We start from the raw sequence: 23,926 nt of genomic DNA, 5'->3' as shown, positions 1-23,926 counted from the left end.
ATAGCTAGCTGCATTGACCCTGCCCTTGATGAAACACAGTGGACCAACACCAGCAGCTGACATGGCACCCCACACCATCACTGACTGTGGGTACTTGACACTGGACTTCAGGCATTTTGGCATTTCCTTCTCCCCAGTCTTCCTCCAGACTCTGGCACCTTGATTTCCGAATGACATGCAAAATTTGCTTTCATCAGAAAAAAGTACTTGGGACCACTTAGCAACAGTCCAGTGCTGCTTCTCTGTAGCCCAGGTCAGGCGCTTCTGCCGCTGTTTATGGTTCAAAAGTGGCTTTACCTGGGGAATGCGGCACCTGTAGCCCATTTCCTGCACACGCCTTTCCACACCAGACTCAGTCCACTGCTTCCTCAGGTTCCCCAAGGTCTGGAATCGGTCCTTCTCCACAATCTTCCTCAGGGTCCGGTCACCTCTTCTCGTTGTACAGCGTTTTCTGCCACATTGTTTCCTTCCAACAGACTTACCATTGAGGTGCCTTGATACAGCACTCTGGGAACAGCCTATTTGTTGAGAAATTTCTTTCTGGGTCTTACCCTCTTGCTTGAGGGTGTCAATGATGGCCTTCTTGACATCTGTCAGGTCGCTAGTCTTAAGGACCCGTCTCACATAGCGATTTACCAACGATCACGACCAGCGATACGACCTGGCCGTGATCGTTGGTAAGTCGTTGTGTGGTCGCTGGGGAGCTGTCACACAGACAGCTCTCTCCAGCGACCAACGATCAGGGGAACGACTTCGGCATCGTTGAAACTGTCTTCAACGATCCCGAAGTCCCCCTGCAGCACCCGGGTAACCAGGGTAAACATCGGGTTACTAAGCGCAGGGCCGCGCTTAGTAACCCGATGTTTACCCTGGTTACCAAAAAAAACAAACAGTACATACTCGCCTTTCGGTGTCTGTCAAGTCCCTTGCCATCTGCTTCCTGCTCTGACTGAGCCGCCGTACAGTGAGAGCAGAGCGCAGCGGTGACGTCACTGCTGTGATCTGCTCTCACTTTCCGGCCGGCAGTCAGTCAGAGCAGGAAGCAGATGGCAAGGGACCTGACGGACATCAGATGGTGAGTATGTACTGTTTGTTTTTTTTTACATTTACGCTGGTAACCAGGGTAAACATCGGGTTACTAAGCACGGCCCTGCGCTTAGTAACCCGATGTTTACCCTGGTTACCAGTGAAGACATCGCTGGATCGGTGTCACACACACCGATTCAGCGATGTCAGCGGGACCTCAACGACCAAAAAAATGTCCAGGCCATTCCGACATGACCAGCGATCTCACAGCAGGGGCCTGATCGCTGGTACGTGTCACACATAGCGAGATCGCTACTGAGGTCGCTGTTGCGTCACAAAACTAGTGACTCAGCAGCGATCTCGCTAGCGATCTCGCTATGTGAGACGGGGCCTTTACCCATGATGGGGGTTTTGAGTAATGAACCAGGCAGGGAGTTTTTAAAAGCCTCAGGTATCTTTTGCATGTGTTTAGAGTTAATTAGTTGATTCAGAAGATTAGGGTAATAGGTCATTTAGAGAACCTTTTCTTGATATGCTAATTTATTGAGACAGGTTTTTTGGGTTATCAGGAGTTGTAGGCCAAAATCATCAGTATTAAAACAATAAAAGACCTGACAACTTTCAGTTGGTGGATAATGAATCTATAACACAGGTCAACAACAAAAAATAAATTTCTGGTGTCCAAAATATTTTAATGAATTTGGGGTATTTTTGGGGTGCTGATTCTGAATATGCTATCAGTTTTGCCAGATTGGCTCAAGTTTTTGACATTTTTGGTATCTTATTTATAGCACTTGTTGGTAAATGCGACGCATCATCTCATTAATTTCTTTGGATTAGTACTTGAACTGAGCAGTTCTCAATATAGTTTTGTGTTAATTAGTGTTCTAAAAGTTTGTTCTTAGCTTGATTTTTGCACTAACTTTATGTTGTTGTCTGTTTTCCAGTGAAAAGCATGAACTCATCAAGAAGAAGTTGTCTTAACGATCCAGACTCATTCTATTACATTTGTGGTGAATACACACTGCCAAAACATAGAAGAAACATAACAGACTTCGTAAAAAAGTGTATTTTGCCTATTTTGGGGTTATGCTTGGTGACCAAGACAAGTTTTGGGCACCACACATAGTGTGCAAAGCATGTATCGAATTATTACGAAAATGGAGCAAAGGACAAAGAAAAAGCTTCAAATTTGGTGTTCCAATGGTGTGGAGAGAGCCAAAAAATCATCATGATGACTGTTATTTCTGTGCAGTGCAAGTGCAAGGATTCAATAAGCATAAGAAACGAAAATGGGAGTAACATGGAATCTGCAAGAAGGCCTGTCCCTCATTGTGAAGATGTGCCTGTACCTGTGTTTACCATAAATAACAGTCATCATGATGATTTTTTGGCTCTCTCCACACCATTGGAACACCAAATTTGAAGCTTTTTCTTTGTCCTTTGCTCCATTTTCGTAATAATTCGATACATGCTTTGCACACTATGTGTGGTGCCCAAAACTTGTCTTGGTCACCAAGCATAACCCCAAAATAGGCAAAATACACTTTTTTTACGAAGTCTGTTATGTTTCTTCTATGTTTTGGCAGTGTGTATTCACCACAAATGTAACAGAATGAGTCTGGATCGTTAAGACAACTTCTTCTTGATGAGTTCATGCTTTTCACTGGAAAACAGACAACAACATAAATTTAGTGCAAAAATCAAGCTATGAACAAACTTTTAGAACACTAATTAACACAAAACTATATTGAGAACTGCTCAGTTCAAGTACTAATCCAAAGAAATTAATGAGATGATGCGTCGCATTTACCAACAAGTGCTATAAATAACATACCAAAAATCTCAAAAACTTGAGCCAATCTGGCAAAACTGATTACATATTCAGAATCAGCACCCCAAAAATACCCTAAATTCGATGAAATATCTTTGGCACCAAAAATGCTGTTGACCAGTGTAATATATGAAAGTTTAATTGTAATCATTACATTATGGTAAATAATGAAATTTAACACTATATGCTAATTTTTTGAGAAGGACCTGTATAGAGGTGTTATCACTCAGTCATTGTACAGGAGGAGGGGGTAAGCTGTAACATCACCTATTGTGAATGGTGGATCCTGTGTTATCTACTGTATATAGAGGTGCTATCACTCATTGTACAGGAGGAGGAGGTGAGCTATGACATCACCTATTGTGAATGGTTGATCCTGTGTTATCTACGGTATATAGAGGTATTATCAGTCATTGTTGAGGAGGAGGAGGAGGTGAGCTGTGACATCACCTATTGTGAATGGTGGATCCTGTGTTATCTACTGTATATAGAGGAGTTATCAGTCATTGTACCGGAGGAGGAGGTGAGCTGTGACATCATCTATTGTGAATGAAGGATCCTGTGTTATCTACTGTATATAGAGGTGTTATCAGTCATTGTACAGGAGGAGGAGGTGAGCTGTGACATCACCTATTGTGAATGGTGGATCCTGTGTTATCTATTGTATATAGAGGAGTTAGCAGTCATTGTACAGGAGGATGAGGTGAGCTGTGACATCACCTATTGTGAATGGTGGATCCTGTGTTACCTACTATATATAGAGGTGTTATCAGTCTTTATACAGGAGGAGGAGGGGAGCTGTGACATCACCTACTGTGTAAGGCAGATAGTGTTTTATCTACTGTATATAGAGGTGTTATCAGTCATTGTACAGGAGGAGGTGAGCTGTGACATCACCTATTGTGAATGGTGGATCCTGTGTTATCTGCTGTATATAGAGGTGTTACCAGTCATTGTACAGGAGGAGAAGGTGAGCTGTGACATCACCTATTGTGAATGGTGGATCCTGTGTTATCTACTGTATATAGAGGTGTTATCAGTCATTGTACAGGAGGAAGAGTAGGTGAGCTGTGATATCACCTATTGTGAATGCTGGATCCAGTGTTATCTGCTGTATATAGAGGTGTTATCAGTCATTGTACAGGAGGAGGAGGTGAGCTGTGACATCACCTATTGTGAATGGTGGATCCAGTGTTATCTGCTGTATATAGAGGTGTTATCAGTCATTGTACAGGAGGAGGAGGTGAGCTGTGACATCACCTATTGTGATTGGTGGATCCAGTGTTATCTGCTGTATATAGAGGTGTTATCAGTCATTGTACAGGAGGAGGAGGTGAGCTGTGACATCACCTATTGTAAATGGTGGATCCTGTACTATCTACTGTATATAGAGGTGTTATCAGTCATTGTACAGGAGGAGGTGAGCTGTGGCATCACTTATTGTGAATGATGGATCCTGTGTTATCTACTGTATATAGAGGTGTTATCAATCATTGTACAGGAGGAGGAGGTGAGCTTTGACATAATCTATTGTGAATGGTGGGTCCTGTGTTATCTACTGTATATAGAGGTGTTATCAGTCACTGTTCAGGAGGAGGAGGTGAGCTGTGACATCACCTACTGTGTAAGGCAGATCGTGTTTTATCTACTGTATATAGAGGTGTTATCAGTCATTGTACAGGAGGAGGTGAGCTGTGAGATCACCTATTATGAATGGTGGATCCTGTGTTATCTGCTGTATATAGAGGTGTTACCAGTCATTGTACAGGAGAAGGTGAGCTGTGACATCACCCATTGTGAATGGTGGATCCTGTGTTATCTGCTGTATATAGAGGTGTTATCAGTCATTGTCCAGGAGGAGGAGGAGGTGAGCTGTGATATCACCTATTGTGAATGGTGGATCCAGTGTTATCTGCTGTATATAGAGGTGTTATCAGTCATTGTACAGGAGGAGGAGGTGAGCTGTGACATGACCTATTGTGAATGGTGGATCCTGTGTTATCTACTGTATATAGAGGAGTTATCAGTCATTGTACAGGAGGAGGTGAGCTGTGACATCATCTATTGTGAATGAAGGATCCTGTGTTATCTACTGTATATAGAGGTGTTATCAGTCATTGTACAGGAGGAGGAGGTGAGCTGTGACATCACCTATTGTGAATGGTGGATCCTGTGTTATCTACTGTATATAGAGGAGTTATCAGTCATTGTACAGGAGGAGGAGGTGAGCTGTGACATCACCTACTGTGTAAGGCAGATCGTGTTTTATCTACTGTATATAGAGGTGTTATCAGTCATTGTACAGGAGGAGGTGAGCTGTGACATCATCTATTGTTAATGGTGGATCCTGTGTTATCTGATGTATATAGAGGTGTTACCAGTCATTGTACAGGAGGAGAAGATGAGCTGTGACATCACCTATTGTGAATGGTGGATCCTGTGTTATCTACTGTATATAGAGGTGTTATCAGTCATTGTACAGGTTGAAGAGGAGGTGAGCTGTGATATCACCTATTGTGAATGGTGGATCCAGTGTTATCTGCTGTATATAGAGGTGTTATCAGTCATTGTACAGGAGGAGGAGGTGAGCTGGGACATCACCTATTGTGAATGGTGGATCCAGTGTTATCTGCTGTATATAGAGGTGTTATCAGTCATTGTACAGGAGGAGGAGGTGAGCTGTGACATCACCTATTGTGATTGGTGGATCCAGTGTTATCTGCTGTATATAGATGTGTTATCAGTAATTGTACAGGATGAGGAGGTGAGCTGTGACATCACCTATTGTGAATGGTGGATCCTGTACTATCTACTGTATATAGAGGTGTTATCAGTCATTGTACAGGAGGAGGAGGTGAGCTTTGACATAATCTATTGTGAATGGTGGGTCCTGTGTTATCTACTGTATATAGAGGTGTTATCAGTCATTGTAGAGGAGGAGGAGGTGAGCTGTGACATCACCTACTGTGTAAGTCGGATCGTGTTTTATCTACTGTATATAGAGGTGTTATCAGTCATTGTACAGGAGGAGGTGAGCTGTGTCATCACCTATTGTGAATGGTGGATCCTGTGTTATCTGCTGTATATAGAGGTGTTATCAGTCATTGTACAGGAGGAGGAGGAGGTGAGCTGTGATGTCACCTATTGTGAATGGTGGATCCAGTGTTATCTGCTGTATACAGAGGTGTTATCAGTCATTGTACAGGAGGAGGAGGTGAGCTGAGACATCACCTATTGTGAATGGTGGATCCTGTGTTATCTACTGTATATAGAGGTGTTATCAGTCATTGTACAGGAGGAGGAGGTGAGCTGTGGCATCACCTATTGTGAATGATGGATCCTATGTTATCTACTGTATATAGCGGTGTTATCAATCATTGTACAGGAGGAGGAGGTGAGCTCTGACATCATCTATTGTGAATGGTGGATCCTGTGTTATCTACTGTATATAGAGGTGTTATTAGTCATTGTACAGGAGAAGGAGGTGAGCTGTAACATCACCTATACTGAATGGTGGACCCTGTGTTATCTACTGTATATAGAGGTGTTATCAGTCATTGTACAGGAGGAGGAGGTGAGCTGTGACATCATCTATTGTGAATGGTGGATCCTGTGTTATCTACTGTATATAGAGGTGTTATTAGTCATTGTACAGGAGGAGGAGGAGGTGAGCTGTGACATCGCCTATTGTGAATGGTGGATCCTGTGTTATCTGCTGTATATAGAGGTGTTACCAGTCATTGTACAGGCAAAGGTGAGCTGTGACATCACGTATTGTGCATGGTGGATTCTGTGTTATCTACTGTATATAGAGGAGTTATTAGTCATTGTACAGGAGGAGGAGGAGGTGAGCTGTGACATCGCCTATTGTGAATGGTGGATCCTGTGTTATCTGCTGTATATAGAGGTGTTACCAGTCATTGTACAGGCGAAGGTGAGCTGTGACATCACGTATTGTGAATGGTGGATCCTGTGTTATCTACTGTATATAGAGGAGTTATTAGTCATTGTACAGGAGGAGGAGGAGGTGAGCTGTGACATCATCTATTGTGAATGGTGGATCTAGTGTTATCTGCTGTATATAGAGATGTTATCAGTCATTGTACAGGAGGAGGAGGTGAGCTGTGACATCACCTATTGTGCATTGTGGATTCTGTGTTATCTACAGTATATAGAGGTGTTATCAGTCATTGTACGGGAGGAGGAGGAGGTGAGCTGTGACATCACCTATTGTGAATGGTGGTGTAATAATTATAGAGGATAACTCAGGAGACTCTTTGCTTGGAACAAGACAACTACAGGACACAGTTTTATAAGTGGTAAAGTCTATATTATCACACGGTGATTCAAACAGGTGCAGAGAGAAACTCAAGTCCACAACACTTGGTGTAAATATTAAACGCAGCTTAGCAGTCTATAGGAAACTTCAGAGGAAAATGCAATCAAGCAGAAAGTCTATGAAGCACAGTTATTCTTGAGGATACTTGACACGTATAAATCCTTGTCTTAGTCCAAACACAGATAGATAAGCTTATAAGGCAGTTCAAATCATATCTTAGCTCAACTAGGCCTGGTTAACAGTCTCAGGTTTTTGCAGAGCAGAAACAGCTTAGATGTCCAGCAAATGCAGATGGAAGTAAACACGAGCAGCAGATGAAGGAGGATTACTGGAAACTGGTGTATGCAGCAGGAACTCAGAGCAGAGTAGCAGGATCACCACACAGGTTCACAGGAGCAGGTATATAGCCAGGGATTAATCAGAGGTCAGGAGCTGGATGCAAGGCAGAATACTCTAGCACAGACTGAAGGCTGGGGTGGAGTTTTATTGCAGGAAGACACAGTGCACATGAGATCAAAGACGCCATCTTGGAAAAGGGCAGTAATGCACAAAAGGTAAAAAATGTTCAGAGTCCTGACAGGTGGATCCAGTGTTATCTGCTGTATATAGAGGTGTTATCAGTCATTGTACAGGGGGAGGAGGTGAGCTGTGACATCACCTATTGTGAATGGTGGATCCTGTGTTATCAGCTGTATATAGAGGTGTTATCAGTCATCGTACAGGAGGAGGAGGTGAGCTGTGACATCACCTATTGTGAATGGTGGATCCTGTGTTATCTACTGTATATAGAGGTGTTATCAGTCATTATACAGGAGGAGGAGGTGAGCTGTGACATCACCTATTGTGCATGATGGATTCTGTGTTATCTACTGTATATATATAGATGTTATCAGTGATTATAAACTTGTCTGTAATGATAACGAGATGACTACATCTAATATAATGTGAGGCTCGGAGAGAAAACTACAACTTTTCAAGATTTATTTAAATATAGAATGTGGCATGAAAATTAAATAAAACATCATCAAACATTAGTAAAATATATGTCTAAGATACAAAATCAATCCTTAGATGTGCGGAAAACTCTTTCCCACTGACGTCTCCAGTGATTGGTGGCGGTCCCTGGGGTCAGACCCACCCATCTTATCACCCATCCCGTAGAGAGGTAATAAATGGCAGCGGTACGAACAGCTCCTTAACTGTAGATTTTAGAATTCTCATAATTGATTCCTAATTATCAGCTAATAGAAGAATCTCACGGTTTATAGGTCCTCGATAGACAGAGTGTGGTGCAGAACATATGAATCATTTTCTTCCGCTCCCTGTAGGAGATTTTCCATTGGCAGAGTGTTGATGTCTCGTCTTGACTCGTCAAGTTCTTCCGGCGCAGGATCCTGAACGGGAGCCGGTAAGGGGACAAAGTGTTGGCTTTGGATTGTGGTTGGGGTGGCTTGGTACGGTATCGAATGTGCTGCAGCAGCGGGAAGGGTCGGAATGGTCTGCGGCCATGGAAAGTAAGTCCATGGCGCCTGCTGCTCTGCATGTTCTAACTGGGTTGCGACACATGGAGCCGGGTTCCTCGTCTGTTTGGAAGAAGTTTGTGATAAGTTCATGCTCATTGAACAGACTATGAAAAAAAAAATGGTGTCAGATACCAATGATGTCACCTCCATCCTTCACATGACTACTGCAGCCAATCACTGCTAGAATGTATGCCATGTGACTGCTGAGGCCAGTGATTGGCTGCAGCTGTCACATGAATAGTGGATGGGACATCATCCCTACAATACCAGCAGGGACCACCTTTCCAAAATGTGACGTTCATGTATGACATTTCAGATGCCGATGTCTGACTCATGAGATAGCGGATAGTGATTACATTACACCGCTGTCACCCGCCTGTAACTGACACAATCAGCATCAGCTCTGTCCGAGCCAATTTTACCCACTAGGGAGCCTCTGTTACCCCATTGACCCACACACAAGATTCTAGCTGGGTTACTATTGAAAGTTCTTGGGTCGGCCATCTTGGTACACCTAATAGTAGCTAATCACAAAATGCTGCAGAACTTTTTTTATTCAAGTAATCGCGGGTCCCTCAGGGGCACTATAAAAAGTGAAAAAAAAGGCTTTTAAATAAAAAAAAATACTAAAAAGCCAATTAATTAAATCAAGTCCCTTTTCCAATCCTTTACAAATAAATATCCATAAAATATATTAAAATGTTTATCTCTATAATCATAAAATTCCAAATTTTTAAAATATCCCTATGTATCTATTTATTTATTTATTTCTTGTTTAACTGTTAATTCGGGTTTGTAAAAACAAGCATTTTTGTAATTTACTGCATATTAAAATTTGCAGCATTCTTGAAATAGTAATACTTTTCTTTTGTTTACAGTTGGTTGCCTAGGAGACTGACCACCCCAGCTGTCTAGATTATAAGTACCGCAGTAACTGGGCTGAAGCTGCCCAGGACTAATGATTCTGTCTGGCTTCAAATTACTGCTTACGAGCTCAAAGAAAAGAGCTTGTAAGCACTGCACATGTTCTGCTGTCTAGCTGTGGTGGTCTGTCTCCAAGGCAACGAGCTATAAGCAAAACAAAAGTGTTAAAAGCTCAAGATCGGCTGAAAATTTTAAGAAGCAGTAAATTGCAAAAGTGTTTGTACTTACGAGCCCTATCTGACTATACCTATTTATAAAGATGGGAATCATTCCCTTTAAATCCCATTTTTGCAGTGTGAAATAGATCAAATAATATACTTTAAATAAAGTTTGACTTACTGTGAAATTAGTTAGCAGAGGTTGTGAGGTGTATGTCAAGACTGAAGGTGGACCCACCACGGTGTAGCCCTGACACATCGGCTGGACATACATATCCCCTGTGTAAGGGCAGCTGATCGTTTCGTGTGAGATGTACTCTGGGCACGCCGTCCACTGGGTTATAGGCTGAAAGGAGGACGGCTGAGAAATCCATCCGGTGTAGAACGTGCCTTCATCTTGGATAGGTAGTAGTGAGGCTGCAGCATCCAAATCAACGTACGGAAGTTCAGTTGTGTTCGAGACTAGTGATAAACCACAATGACATACCGTAGTTACAGAAGGCTGACATTTAGTATAAATGACTATAGTATTCAAAAGAATCCATTACTATGAATGATTACCTACTGACGTGTAGGTGGGAAGAGTCTGGTAAGACGCGGGCACCTAAAAACAAAGGATCCAAGATGTAGCCTTAGCCTATAACAGAGCCTAAATGGGGAATGGATGAAGAGTTACATTGATATATTGAGTCACCTTACCATGGGTGTTATGGAGTTGGTTCCTGCTAATTTCCCCCTCTTTCTTTTCAAAAGTTCTTTGACGGGTTCTTTGACCCGCACACCAAGGTATGGTCGGTTTTGGTGAAGTAGATGCTGATCTGAAGTCCCAGCTACAAGAAAAAAAAGACGATATTAGTTAAGTCATGTTGAATCCTTTGCTTTATTAAAAATATTTGCGTTTACCAGTTCCCACGCAAATATATGTGTCCACAGGTAACAGACTACACTGTCCATATCATTGGGTATCTCTAATACACCGCTCGCTGGCCAGATCTGCCTTAACTCTGTGACAAACCTAGCTCTGGTATGGTATATCATTGGGTATCTCTACTACACTGCTGGCTAGATCTGCTTTAATTCTGTGACAAATCTAGCTCTGGTATATCATTAGCTATCTCTGCTACACTGCTGGCTAGATCTGCTTAAATTCTGTGACAAATCTAGCTCTGGTATATAATTGGCTATCTCTGCTACACTACTGGCTAGATCTGCCTTAACTCCGTGACAAAGCTAGCTCTGGTATATCATTGGGTATCTCTACTACATTGCTGGCTAGATCTGCCTTAACTCTGTGACAAAGCTAGCTCTGGTATATCATTGGGTATCTCTACTACATTGCTGGCTAGATCTGCCTTAATTCTGTGAGAAACCTAGCTCTGGTATATCATTAGCTTTCTCTACTACACTGTTGCCAGATCTCCCTTAACTCTGTGACAAACCTAGCTATGGTATATCATTGGCTGTCTCTGCTACACTGCTGGCTAGATCTCCTTAACTCTGTGACAAAGCTAGCTCTGGTATATCATTGGCTTTCTCTACTACACTGTCGCTAGATCTGCCTTAACTCTGTGACAAACCTAGCTCTGGTATATCATTGTGTATCTCTACTACATTGCTGGCTAGATCTACCTTAACTCTGTGACAAATCTAGCTCTGGTATATCATTGTGTATCTCTACTACATTGCTGGCTAGATCTGCCTTAATTCTGTGACAAATCTAGCTCTGAAATATCATTGTGTATCTCTATCACACCACTGGCCAGATCTGCCTTAACTCTGTGACAAATCTAATCATGCTATATCTTTGGGGGAAAATTGACTCTTCAATGACGAAGAGGACTACAACTCTAATGCCACCTATTGGAAGTAGCAATCCTAAAAGTCAATGTCGACCCTTTAATGAGCCTTGCCACATGACTTAGAATAAAAGTCAAACCATAATCTCAATTTGCAGACACGGTTTCGGAAACTGCCCCTCGTCAGTGCAAAGTGTAAGATCTGATTTGGCTGTGTGAGAGGTATCTGACCGGGATCCAAGGGGTAACATTTCTCCTTGCGAAGAGTTGCAGGTCAAGCCTGCCATGCTCAAAATGAGGAGACTTTTAATCCTTGTAATGCTCTTCTGGGAAATTAAATCTGAAAATTGTCTCTTCAGAGAGGAAGAGGACTAGAACACTAGATTTCTAATCTTCTCTGAAGAGACAATTTTCAGATTTAATTTCCCAAAAGAGCATTACAAGGATTGGCATGGCAGGCTGGACATGCCACTCTCCTCAAGGAGAAACGTTACCCCCTTGGATCCATATGTTTGGGTAACACTGCTACAGCATTGATTAGCTCTGCCTGGACTTTATGACAAACTTTGCTCTGCTATATCACTTGGTAATTGTGCCTAACCGGTGTGCCAGCGCTGCCTAGGACTCTGTGCCAAACTCAGCTCTGCTTATTCGTGTTGCTTTGTGTAGTCTGATCACTCAAATACTCGTGATATGAAATTATTTTGTCTTCACCAGCCCCTAAATAAGGATGAAAAATTTGCCAAAATGTGAATTTGGAATATTCGCACAAATTGGCATCAAATATATTCGATACAAATCAATTATTTTCCAACCGTGCTACCCATTCCGGTCAAATCTTCTATCCAATCACTGGTGCAGTCTCTTCATAGTATGGACTAGTCGTTATTCGATGTCGTTTCACATCACAACAAAATCCTTCCTGTTCTACAATAATCCAGCCAAAGGGCGCCCAAAGCGACTCACCCAAAAAATCGGATCCAAACTTTTCTGTAAAATTAGGCTCAAATGGATTTGGTTCTCCCTGCCCCCATTGTTTCCACACGCATCCTTTTCCGGCGGTTCAATACTATTCATATAAAAAATTGTGCTAACAGAAAGAACAAATAAACGATACCATAATGACGGACAGATTTTTGTAGAATCGCAGTTCAAGCTCCGTAAACCAAGGTTACAAGTGTAAATAGCACGGCAATATAAAGGTAATGTGCAGGTGGAGTGTTACTTATTGTCTTCGAAGGTAAAGGGAGTATACGAGCCATAGGTTATTTACTTTGGAGTAAAGGTGACTTATGCAAAATGTGGTTACGTGAAATTAGTCAGTGAAGTGGTAAAATGCTCCAGCAAAGTACAATGCTGTGTGCAAAGAGTACAGCCCTGCAGAAGACCACAAGTCCCGAATATCCGGGAAATGGAACATTCCTCCAGTGCAAAAACATTAAAGATGCAAATTGGCATAGGTGTAAAGATGTAACGTCCATCATAAAAAGATATATAAAAGTTATCACACTGCACGCCGCAGTGCTGTACAGGGCAGAACACGGTGTTTTGGGCTCCTAAGGGAAATAATGTCGTATAAAAAGCAGCAGAAGTGTAAGCTGTGCCCCATTAGTGTCAGCGTGATACCCCAACCCTCCAAGAATATTATCCCCAAATCTCCCATGAAATCCAAGTCTCAATAAACCTGGTTTCACCTATGTTCAGGTGCAGAAATACTGGATTATGTGGATATGCAGCTACCTAGAGTGGGCTGGCAAGTTGGGGGGCATTGTGCATTTTCTCCTAGGAAATGGGGGGCAGCTGTGCCGTAGACATACTTTTTCCTACTTACTCACATGATGACAATAATGTGGTGGGCATCTATTGTAAACTAAGGCCACCATACACATTAGTCCTCTTTCACGCGTCAGTGTCTCTGGTACGTGTGGTGACAGTGTCCACGCGTACCGGAGACACTTACATACCTAGACCCATTCAAATCTATGCATCTATGCACATGTCAGTGTGAGTCGACAGACCGTGTGTCCGTTTGCAAAACACGTTGACATGTCCATTTTTTTTGTCGGCAGCACAATCCGCAATATGTCCCGGACACGTTCACACCGATGACACACGGATGACATCTGTGTGTTATCATTGTGACATGTACCAGCACCTGAGAAAAGCAGTACAGGTGCCGTTGTTCCCAGGTGCCATGTACTGAATGTAGCTCTCATCATCGTCGCCAGGTCTCCCTGCGATCAACCAGAACAGGCGATGCTGATGAGACTTGTAATCTGCACCACCAACTGTGTATCGTGCATATTAAATAAATAAATGAAAAAATAATTGCAGGTTCCCCCTTAGTTTTCCCAACCAGCTGAGGGAAAGCAGACAGCTGGGGGCTGGTATTAATATTCTGGGAAGGGGCCAATAGCCATAAAAGGCTCCCAGCGCGAACTTTACTGCCTTTTCCCAGGCATGGGTACGTGTCACACTGATGCAGCACGTGGATAGCACATGGATGTCACACATATGTTATACATGGAAATACGGATACGAATTGCACCTGGACTGGCTTAATCTGGTGCTTAGTCTCCATTCTTCCCACTTGCCCTGGTGCAGTGGCAAGTGGGGTAATAGGTTTGGGATTTTACAGCTGTTTGATGGCCGCTGACATTAAGCCCAGGGTTAATAATAGAGAGGCGTCTATAAGATACCCCCATTACTAACCCAATAGTCAAATGTAAAAAAAGACACACAGAGAGTAAATTCCTTTAATTGAAATAAGGACACAAATGCTTTTATTTGAAATAAACACTACCCACCCTCTTTTACCCATTTACTACTGTAAAATAAAAAATAATAAAACACCATATTCCTCACCTTGAAGACAATCCTTTTGTTCCACGAAGAACCCAACTCTGCTACGTCTGGATTGCATGGTTGAGCGGTGGCATGATTCTGCTCTGCTTCATCAGTTCCAATGGTTCCAGTTCCATTCCTCTTGTTGCTGTTGTGCAACATCTGACTTCTATGGCATCATTGAATAATCCAAAGGCATGTGCCCTTTCTACCTGTTGCCTGCCAATGAATGCCTCTTTTTGGGATCTTTTCATGCATTTGCAAAATGCACAACTACAAATTCATATTTTCACACTGCGTCACAGGAAATGAAGTGAGAACTACAATCTGCACCTTATCTACAGATGAAAAGAACATGTTAGTTCTAACAGTACAAAGCCAAAGGATTGACACCTTTCCTCCCCAACATTCCTGCAAAGAACAAATACACCATGAGAGGACAACCACAGCTGTAGCACGCAACCCACCGAGACTATTCACTAAGAAAAGATTTATTGCTTTACACTGCACTTTACACAGTAGATCTGTATTGCAGCAAGCTGGTTAAATCAGTGCAACACAGTATATAGTCAGACTTAACAGATGGGGATTAAATACATGCATGATGCAGTGAAACTCAATTTCAAAAATAATTTTTAGGCCCAAATAATACATGCATTTAAAACATGCATCTGTTACTGGTCTTTTGGAAATGCATGTTACATGATGGCTAATGTTTTCCTCATGCATTGGCTTCTTTCTTCACTTAAGAGCCACTTCTCCTCCTGCTTCTTAAACTCATTATTTACTCTGAAAATCTGCTAAAATCTAGTGAGACGAAGGAGAAGGGATGAGCATCCAGAGAGAGAGGAACAGTGTTTATCCCACCCAGCTCTGGATTCACAGCTACACTCCTCAGTACTGCGGCATAATATCTTCCATGCTGCTGTTTTCTAATAAGTGGTTATCCTACCCGAGCTGTGCATTCACAGGAATAGTGCTCAGTACTGCTGAGTTGTGTCTTGCATGCCGCTGTTTTCTAATAAGTGTTTATCCCACACTTGCTGTGGATTCATAGCTACACTGCCCAGTACTGCCGTATAATACCCTCCATGCTGTTGCTTTCTCATAAGTGTTTATCCCACCCTATATGTGGACTTACAGCTACACTGTTGAGTGCTGTTGTATAATACCCTCCATGCTGTTGTTTTCTAATAAGTCTTTCTCCCATTCCAGCTGTGAATTCATAGCTACACTGCTCAATATTGCTGCATAATATCTTCCATGCTGATGCTCAGTTATAAGTGTTTATCTCAGCCCAGCTCTGGATTCACAGCTATGCTACTCAGTACTGCTGCATAATGTCTCCCATGCTTCTGCTTTCTAATATGTATTTATCTCATCCCAGTTCTGGATTCACAGCTACACTGCTCAGTACTGCTGTTTAATGTCTCACATGCTGCTGCTTTTTAATAATTGTTTCTTACTCCAACTGTGAATTCAAAGCTACACAACTCAGTACTGCTGCTTAATGTCTTTCATACTGCTGTTTTCTAATAAGTGTTTATCCCACCCCAGCTATGGATTCACAGCTACACGCTCAGTACTGCTGTATTATATAGCTCATGCTGCTGCTTTAGCTTCCAAACATATACTACAAAGCGATAGGAGAGCAGGAACCCCTCATGTTTGTGTGTCCGCTGCATAAGATACATTACAGCTTTCAGTCTATACGTACTAGCTCAAAGACAACTTAAAATTAGATAAGGTGCCCGCAGAAGAGAAAACTGCTGAAAATGTAGTATACTGTTCATATAATGGCCAGAAATTGTGTTATTCCTCATGTACATACACACAACAGCTTATTCTGAGAAAATCACCTAAAACAGACCTTATACTGTCACAATATATGAAATCCTTAGTAACAAACGTACTAAAAAATCTCTTTATAACCAGATTGGACTCAGAGTAGTCATTTTGTGGCTACATTTCATCTGAAGATAGTTTTGGTTGTGAGTTCAGCTTACTTATTCTGGTTACCTGCCTTCACTTTATTCACTATGGTAAATATTTCTGACACTTTTTTTTTATACTTTGTTGCCAAGTTCTAATGCCAGGAACAAATATTGACTTTTCTGCTGTACAGTCCTTCAAATTTTTGGCTCACCCCAAAGAATGTGAATATAGAACAAATCGTCTGCTTGTTAGAAAATGAACAAACATAGCTCCAACCGCTTCTGTGTTCTCTGATTATTACAATTTCACCTTAAAGCGGTTTCCTCCGCATAATTTCTGCACATAATGCAGTTACATTGGGGGAAATAAGATACAAGGAGTGAAAAACATTCAACCTCTCTGGATCAACTTATAACTCTCTTTAGGATTTGCTTATAGATAAGCGTTCAACACTTTCCTAAATGAAAGTGCCCTTGTACCTGTCATTACAACCTCTTGGGTTAGTGCATTCCATACTTTGGCTAGGCTGTAACTGCAAAGAACCCTTTCCTATATACTCATGTCTAAACTGCCTTTTCTCCACATGTAATGAATGTCTACGAATGTACTATATACTTTCTATATAAATACCAGTATGGGGGGTCCAAATCTGACACTGGGGACCATTAGACTCTAGGTACGCCACTGCTGAAGGGGTTAAAAATTTCAGAAAACTGACCATCCCATCCAAGCATAGACTAAGTGTGAACAGGTGCTGAACCTAGTCACCAACTCATATGCACTCAAACAAAAAAGGCAGCATACTGTAGCGCCAAAACTTGCAAATATGAAACATGAAATTGAATTGCCTTACTGCACTAGAAATATAAAAAATTGAGAAAGTTTAGCGCATAAGGCATTTCTCGTATATCAGGGCCCAGGCCCTGAGGAAAAGCATTGCTAGTCCCGGGTATACGAGAAATGCCTTATCGTGGCTACCAGATACACATGAATTGGCCAATTTATGTGCTACCGGTTAGAATGGAGTGGCAATGCACACGCTTGACCACCACGCCATTTATTCCCTATGGGGACACCAGGCATTGCATTCGGATTTTTCCGGCAGCCCCATAAAGAATAAATGGAGCGACGTTTGGGTGGTCGTCCTTGTAAAGAGGACAAAAAATGTCCTATCTGCTGATTGGTGCCAGTCCCAGCAGTTGTACTACTATCCTAGTGATACATTATTTCCCCCTCGAGAACCTCTGTAATCTACTGCCTAAATATGTGAAGAGAGAGAATCCTGCCTGCAGTTTGATTGTTACCCAGGGCCCCATGGTATATAAAATGGACGACATTAGAGAAGTAAGGTCGATCATTTCTATCCAGCCTCCTTACAAGCCTGCAGTGTGTACATCAGCCGCCGCCGAGTACAATTTTGTAGTTTCATTTCTGCTTCTCTGACATTTTCAGGCTGCAGGTTTGGATGGTGCGGGTTATGCTACTGCATATGTTACTTTCAGTTCTTGATGTTTTGTGTTTATTGGACAGATCATTTAGAAACATATTACATCTGGTTGTGGTTTTTCTGCAATTCTCACTAGGAGAATGAGATGACTTCATCAAAAAATGGGAAATATTAGGATTTCTACCCTGTCCTTTTTAAAGACATAAAGGAGCTGTTTGATTGCAAAGGTCACTTTAATGGTCCTAATCTGGGCCACCGGAGCTTGCATCCACTTGGTGCACTAATGGAAAGCAGCTGAACAGAATGTAGCTTGTTTTCTGTTAGGCTCACCAGGTGGACCTCCAAGCCCAAGGTCCAGGTGGGCACACAGACCATGGGCGTTGGTGCAGCAGATAGGTGAGACAGACAGAAAAGGGACAGGAGACCACTGGCAGGAATCTGCTGGCAGACGGGAGACATCTACGACACCACAGGCAAGTAGGCGAAGTACAAGGAACTGAATGCAGGCAGAAGACATAAGGAGACCGCACGGAGTGCAGGAAACCACAGACAAGTAGATGTCAGGAGACAAAGGTATACAGGTGAAGTGCAGGAAACTGCAGGCAGGTAGGAGGGAAACGTCAGGAGACCGCAGGCAGGCAGGTGGAGTTGAAAGAACTGCAGACAGACGGAAGATGTCCAGGAGACTGCAGACAGCAGCTGAGCAGGTCATGGCGTCTAGAGCAAGCCAGAGTCTAGCAACACTGAAGTCTTTATACAGAGCCACAGGTGTGTGTCTTGGTGAGCCTTATATAGGCTCAGACAAATGCTCACATGGGATCACGCCAATGCCATCTGCAAAGCCCGTCGTGGAGGACAACAGAGTCTAGCGGCTCGGAGTGAGGGAAGTAAGGCACAGATCCAGTACAGGTGCGTAACATTTTCTAGTCTATTGATTTGAGAATTAGGTAATATTAGGTGATTTTTGGCAGAGTTGTTCAGTAATTTTTTTTTTATACAGTATGATTGTATCACTGCCGTGTAGGCGCTTGTCTCTCAATAAAAATGACACCTTTTTTCTAAAGATCCGATGTTCCTGTCCTAAGAAATCTAGTGTAGAAGCCAAATGCAAATCTGACAGTGCACTGAGGCGTGTCTGTTTCATCCAAGTGCACTGACACGCCCCCAGTGCCGCTAATTTGCATATGGCTTTAATCCTAGATTTCTCATGACTGGCATATCAGATCTCTACAAAAATGGTGTCATTTTTATTGGGGAACAAGCATGTATACAGCCATACTACTACTGCCATATACAGTATAAAAACGTACTGACTGGTTCCCTTTAAAAGTCAATAGACACAAAAGAGCTCTCAATCTCCCAAAACATGCAAGCTCTGATCGACCAATTGTGCATGTTTGCTACAAAAGCAGATAAGCGCAGCACTATCCAAGTTTTGCAGCAATCCACCATCCGTATGTCAATACTTTTCACTTTCAACAAGGGACGATCCCCATTACTCATTTCTGCAGGTTGTTTGCTGATTTTACCAAAATGTGCAAGTTCTACCTATGTGCATGGCTGGCATATACGGGGGAGACTTGCGGTATTCGTATTGGTGCACCGTAAAATGATTTTAACATTCTCATAAGAAAAGTATCATGTCATTTACTCAATATATAACGCCAACATATTCTGAAAATTAGCAACGTTCACATCAGTCCCTGCACACATTGGGGTCCTCAATATCACCGGGACACATTTATCGAAAATAGTGAAAACTTAGGTATGTTGCTGGTGATGATTGGGGAGATGTTAGTGCAGGAGATTCACAACTATGCCATTACCAAATGAAAGTCTGTATAGAACAGCGTGCGTGGACCCTCAGCTCGTACCACCGCTCTTAACTGTCACTGTATATTCTATGGAGAAATGTGCCCCTACACATTCTGCCTCCCATTCTACATGCATAGATATTAATATGGACTCACTCCTCTGCAGATATAACGGCGCCCGCTCTTCTGGGGAAGATTTCTACTGGATTTTAGAGGAGTCTGTGGGAATTTGTGGGGTCAGACCCTGATGTTGGGGGAGGCCGTGCTCATAGTATCCATTATAGGTATTGGATGTGGCTGAGATCCAGTCTCTGTGCGGCCGCTCATGATCCCCCCTCCATGTCTGTATGGACCTCGGGCACTGGGCTCAGTCATGGGGAGCAGAAAAGGGCGAAACCCAAACTGTTCCCACAAAGCTAAAGCCACAGTTGTCCACAATATCTTGTGCTGAAGATTAAGATTTCTCTTCACTGGAACTAAGGGTCCGAGGCCGCCCTCTGATAACAGCCCTTAGTGTTATCCTCCTCCACCATCTGTACAGGGGGGGCACAATGCAGTCAGCGGGCAACGTCCTCCTGGAATCACCAAACCCAGACTCCTCCATCAGGCGCAGATAGAGAAGTGCGATCCGTCACTGCACAGAACACGTCTTCTCCAGAGTCCAGTGGTGGCGGCTTTACACCACTCCATCCGACACTCGGCATTGTGCTTGGTGATGTACGGCTGCATGCAGCTATTCGGCCATGAAGCTCCCGGCGGGGACGCAGTGTTTGTTGGTGTTACTACCAGAGGGTCCAGATTTTATTCACTGGGGGCGGGTGGCAGGTTGTTATACACGGTGGCAATGGGACCTAATGTTACTCACTGGGGGCAGGTGGCTGGAAGTTATACATGGGGGCAATGGGACCTAATGTTATTTACTGGGGGCAGGTGGCCAGATGTTATACACTGGGGCAATGGGACCTAATGTTATTCACTGGGGGCGGGTGGCCGGAAGTTACACATGGGGCAATGGAACCTAATGTTATTCACTGGGGGCGGGTGGCCGGATATTATACACAGGGGCAATGGGGCCAGATGTTATTCACTGGGGTGGGTGGCAGGTTGTTATATATGGGTGGAAAATGAGGCCAGATGTTAGTCACTGGGGGTGGGTGGCCAGATGTTATACACGGGGCAATGGGGCCAGATGTTAGTCACTGGGGGCGGGTGGCCGGATGTTATACACGGGGCAATGGGGCCAGATGTTATTCACTGGGGGCGGATGGACGGATGTTATACATGTGGGCCATGGGGCCAGATGCTATTCACTGGGGGCAAGTGGCTGGTTGATATATATGGGGGCAATGGGACCTAATGGTTATTCACTGGGGGTGGGTAGCCAGATGTTATGCACAGCGACAATAGGGCCAGATGCTATTCACTGGGGGGCGGGTGGCCGGTTGTTATATACAGGGGGCAATGGGGCCAGATGTTAGTCACTGGGAGCGAGTGGCCGGATGTTATACATGGGGCAATGGGGCCAGATGTTATTCACTGGGGGCGGTTGGATGAATGTTATACATGGGGGCCATGGGGCCAGATGCTATTCACTGGGGGCGGGTGGCCGGTTGTTATATACAGGGGGCAATGGGGCCAGATGTTAGTCACTTGGGGCAGGTGGCCAGTTGTTACTGTATACACGGGGGCAATGGGGCCAGATGTTATGCACAGGGACAATAGGGCCAGATGTTATTCAGTGGGGGCGAGTGGCCGGTTGATATACATGGGAGCAATGGGGCCAGATGAAAATATCTGAATTCAGTGATAGTAATAAGTGATAATGATTTCTGTCTCAATACTCTTCTCCATAAAGTGTATCTGGAAATGACATTACATGTGAGGTTATAGTCGTGATGACATCAGTGGGGCTACACCCAAGCCTAGAACAAGCAGACCACTCGCTCTCGGCCGTACGTTCTGTGCTTGCCGCATTATTAGCTCCGCTTTCATTTTCCAATTCTTAGTATTCAGAACAGGAGTGCTCACAGCACACATCGATATCTTCTAAAGGATCGTATTTTTTGTGTGTAGGTGTGGAAAGTTTCATGAATAGGCGGTAAAGCTTCCTGGGAAACTGACGCGAGAAACAAGAGTGATCTGTACGAGCTGCAGCCGAACGTGCTGACTGTCCCCTATCTGCACATTAACACCCTGGTACCTAGAGTAGGACAAGTCATTTTCATGCTCCCATTTTGGAGTAAAATCAATGTGTTGAAACAAAATCTATATATATAATTGTCTAAGGGGTACTTCCGTCTTTCTGTCGGCAACTTCCGTCACGGATATTCATTCGCTGATTGGTCTCGCCAGCTGCCTGTCATGGCTGCCGCGACCAATCAGCGACGGCCACAGTCCGATTAGTCCCTCCCTACTCCCCCTGCAGTCACTGCCCGGCGGCCGCTCCATACTCCCCGCAGTCACCGCTCACACAGGGTTAATGCCAGTGGTAACGGACCGCGTTATGCCGCGAGTAACTCACTCCGTTACCGCCGCTATTAACCCTGTGTGACCAAGTTTTTACTATTGAGGCTGCCTATGTTTATTTTTTATTTTTAACCTGTGACATACGTGGCTGGGCAATATACTACGTGGCTGGGCAATATACTACGTGGCTCTGTGCTGTATACTACGTCGCTGTGCAATATACTACGTGGCTCTGTGCTGTATACTACGGCACTGGGCAATATACTACGTCACTGGGCAATAGACTACGTAACTGGGCAATATACTACGTGGCTGGGCAATATACTACGTCACTGGGCAATATACTACGTAACTGGGCAATATACTACGTAACTGGGCAATATACTACGTCACTGGGCAATATACTACGTAACTGGGCAATATACTACGTAACTGGGCAATATACTACGTAACTGGGCAATATACTACGTGGCTGTGCAATATACTACGTAACTGGGCAATATACTACGTGGCTGTATACTACGTCGCTGTGCAATATACTACGTGGCTCTGTGCTGTATACTATGTAACTGGGCAATATACTACGTGGCTCTGTGCTGTATACTATGTAACTGGGCAATATACTACGTGGCTCTGTGCTGTATACTACGTAACTGGGCAATATACCACGTAACTGGGCAATATACCACGTAACTGGGCAATATACTACGTAACTGGGCAATATACTACGTAACTGGGCAATATACTACGTGGCTGTGCAATATACTACGTAACTGGGCAATATACTACGTAACTGGGCAATATACTACGTAACTGGGCAATATACTACGTGGCTGTGCAATATACTACGTAACTGGGCAATATACTACGTGGCTGTATACTACGTCGCTGTGCAATATACTACGTGGCTCTGTGCTGTATACTACGTAACTGGGCAATATACTACGTGGCTCTGTGCTGTATACTACGTAACTGGGCAATATACCACGTAACTGGGCAATATACTACGTAACTGGGCAATATACTACGTAACTGGGCAATATACTACGTGGCTGTGCAATATACTACGTAACTGGGCAATATACTACGTGGTTGTGCAATATACTACATAACTGGGCAATATACTACGTAACTGGGCAATATACTACGTGGCTGTGCAATATACTACGTAACTGGGCAATATACTACGTGGCTGTATACTACGTAACTGGGCAATATACTACGTGGCTCTGTGCTGTATACTACGTAACTGGGCAATATACCACGTAACTGGGCAATATACTACGTAACTGGGCAATATACTACGTAACTGGGCAATATACTACGTGGCTGTGCAATATACTACGTAACTGGGCAATATACTACGTGGTTGTGCAATATACTACATAACTGGGCAATATGCTACGTAACTGGGCAATATACTACGTGGCTGTGCAATATACTACGTAACTGGGCAATATACTACGTGGCTGTATACTACGTGGCTGTGCAATATACTACGTAACTGGGCAATATACTACGTGGCTGTATACTACGTCGCTGTGCAATATACTACGTGGCTCTGTGCTGTATACTACGTCACTGGGCAATATACTACGTGGCTGGGCAATATACTACGTCACTGGGCAATATACTACGTGGACATGCATATTCTAGAATACCCGATGCGATAGAATCTGGCCACCATCTAGTGTATAATATTTTGGGACAAGAGGGTGGAAAACACAGTCGATATGAAAGGTTTTTGTTTTGTCTTTTGAGTTTCTTTTTTTCTATACTTCATATGACATATAAGGGACATGATAACTTTATTCTTTGGG

General features: G+C 43.3%; 1 protein-coding gene across 1 annotated transcript in view; it reads right to left on the bottom strand.

Moving 5' to 3' along the window:
- Nucleotides 1-7,172: 7,172 nt before the first annotated feature.
- The window catches only part of POU2AF1 (POU class 2 homeobox associating factor 1), a 39,930-nt gene continuing 23,176 nt past the window's right edge, over nt 7,173-23,926 (bottom strand). Inside the window, exons 2-5 of the mRNA XM_077257446.1 lie at nt 10,504-10,634; nt 10,366-10,408; nt 9,986-10,266; nt 7,173-8,782 (exon numbers count right to left, since the gene is read on the bottom strand). Coding sequence (XP_077113561.1) covers nt 8,462-8,782; nt 9,986-10,266; nt 10,366-10,408; nt 10,504-10,634 — 776 coding nt within the window. The 3' untranslated portion in view covers nt 7,173-8,461. The remainder of the gene's footprint in view (nt 8,783-9,985; nt 10,267-10,365; nt 10,409-10,503; nt 10,635-23,926) is intronic.

This window comes from Ranitomeya variabilis, chromosome 4 (genome assembly GCF_051348905.1).
Source record: "Ranitomeya variabilis isolate aRanVar5 chromosome 4, aRanVar5.hap1, whole genome shotgun sequence".
Classification (NCBI taxonomy): Eukaryota; Metazoa; Chordata; class Amphibia; order Anura; family Dendrobatidae; genus Ranitomeya; species Ranitomeya variabilis.
The sequence above is the reverse complement of the archived record's forward strand: the minus strand, read 5'-3'. Positions and strand labels throughout refer to the sequence as shown.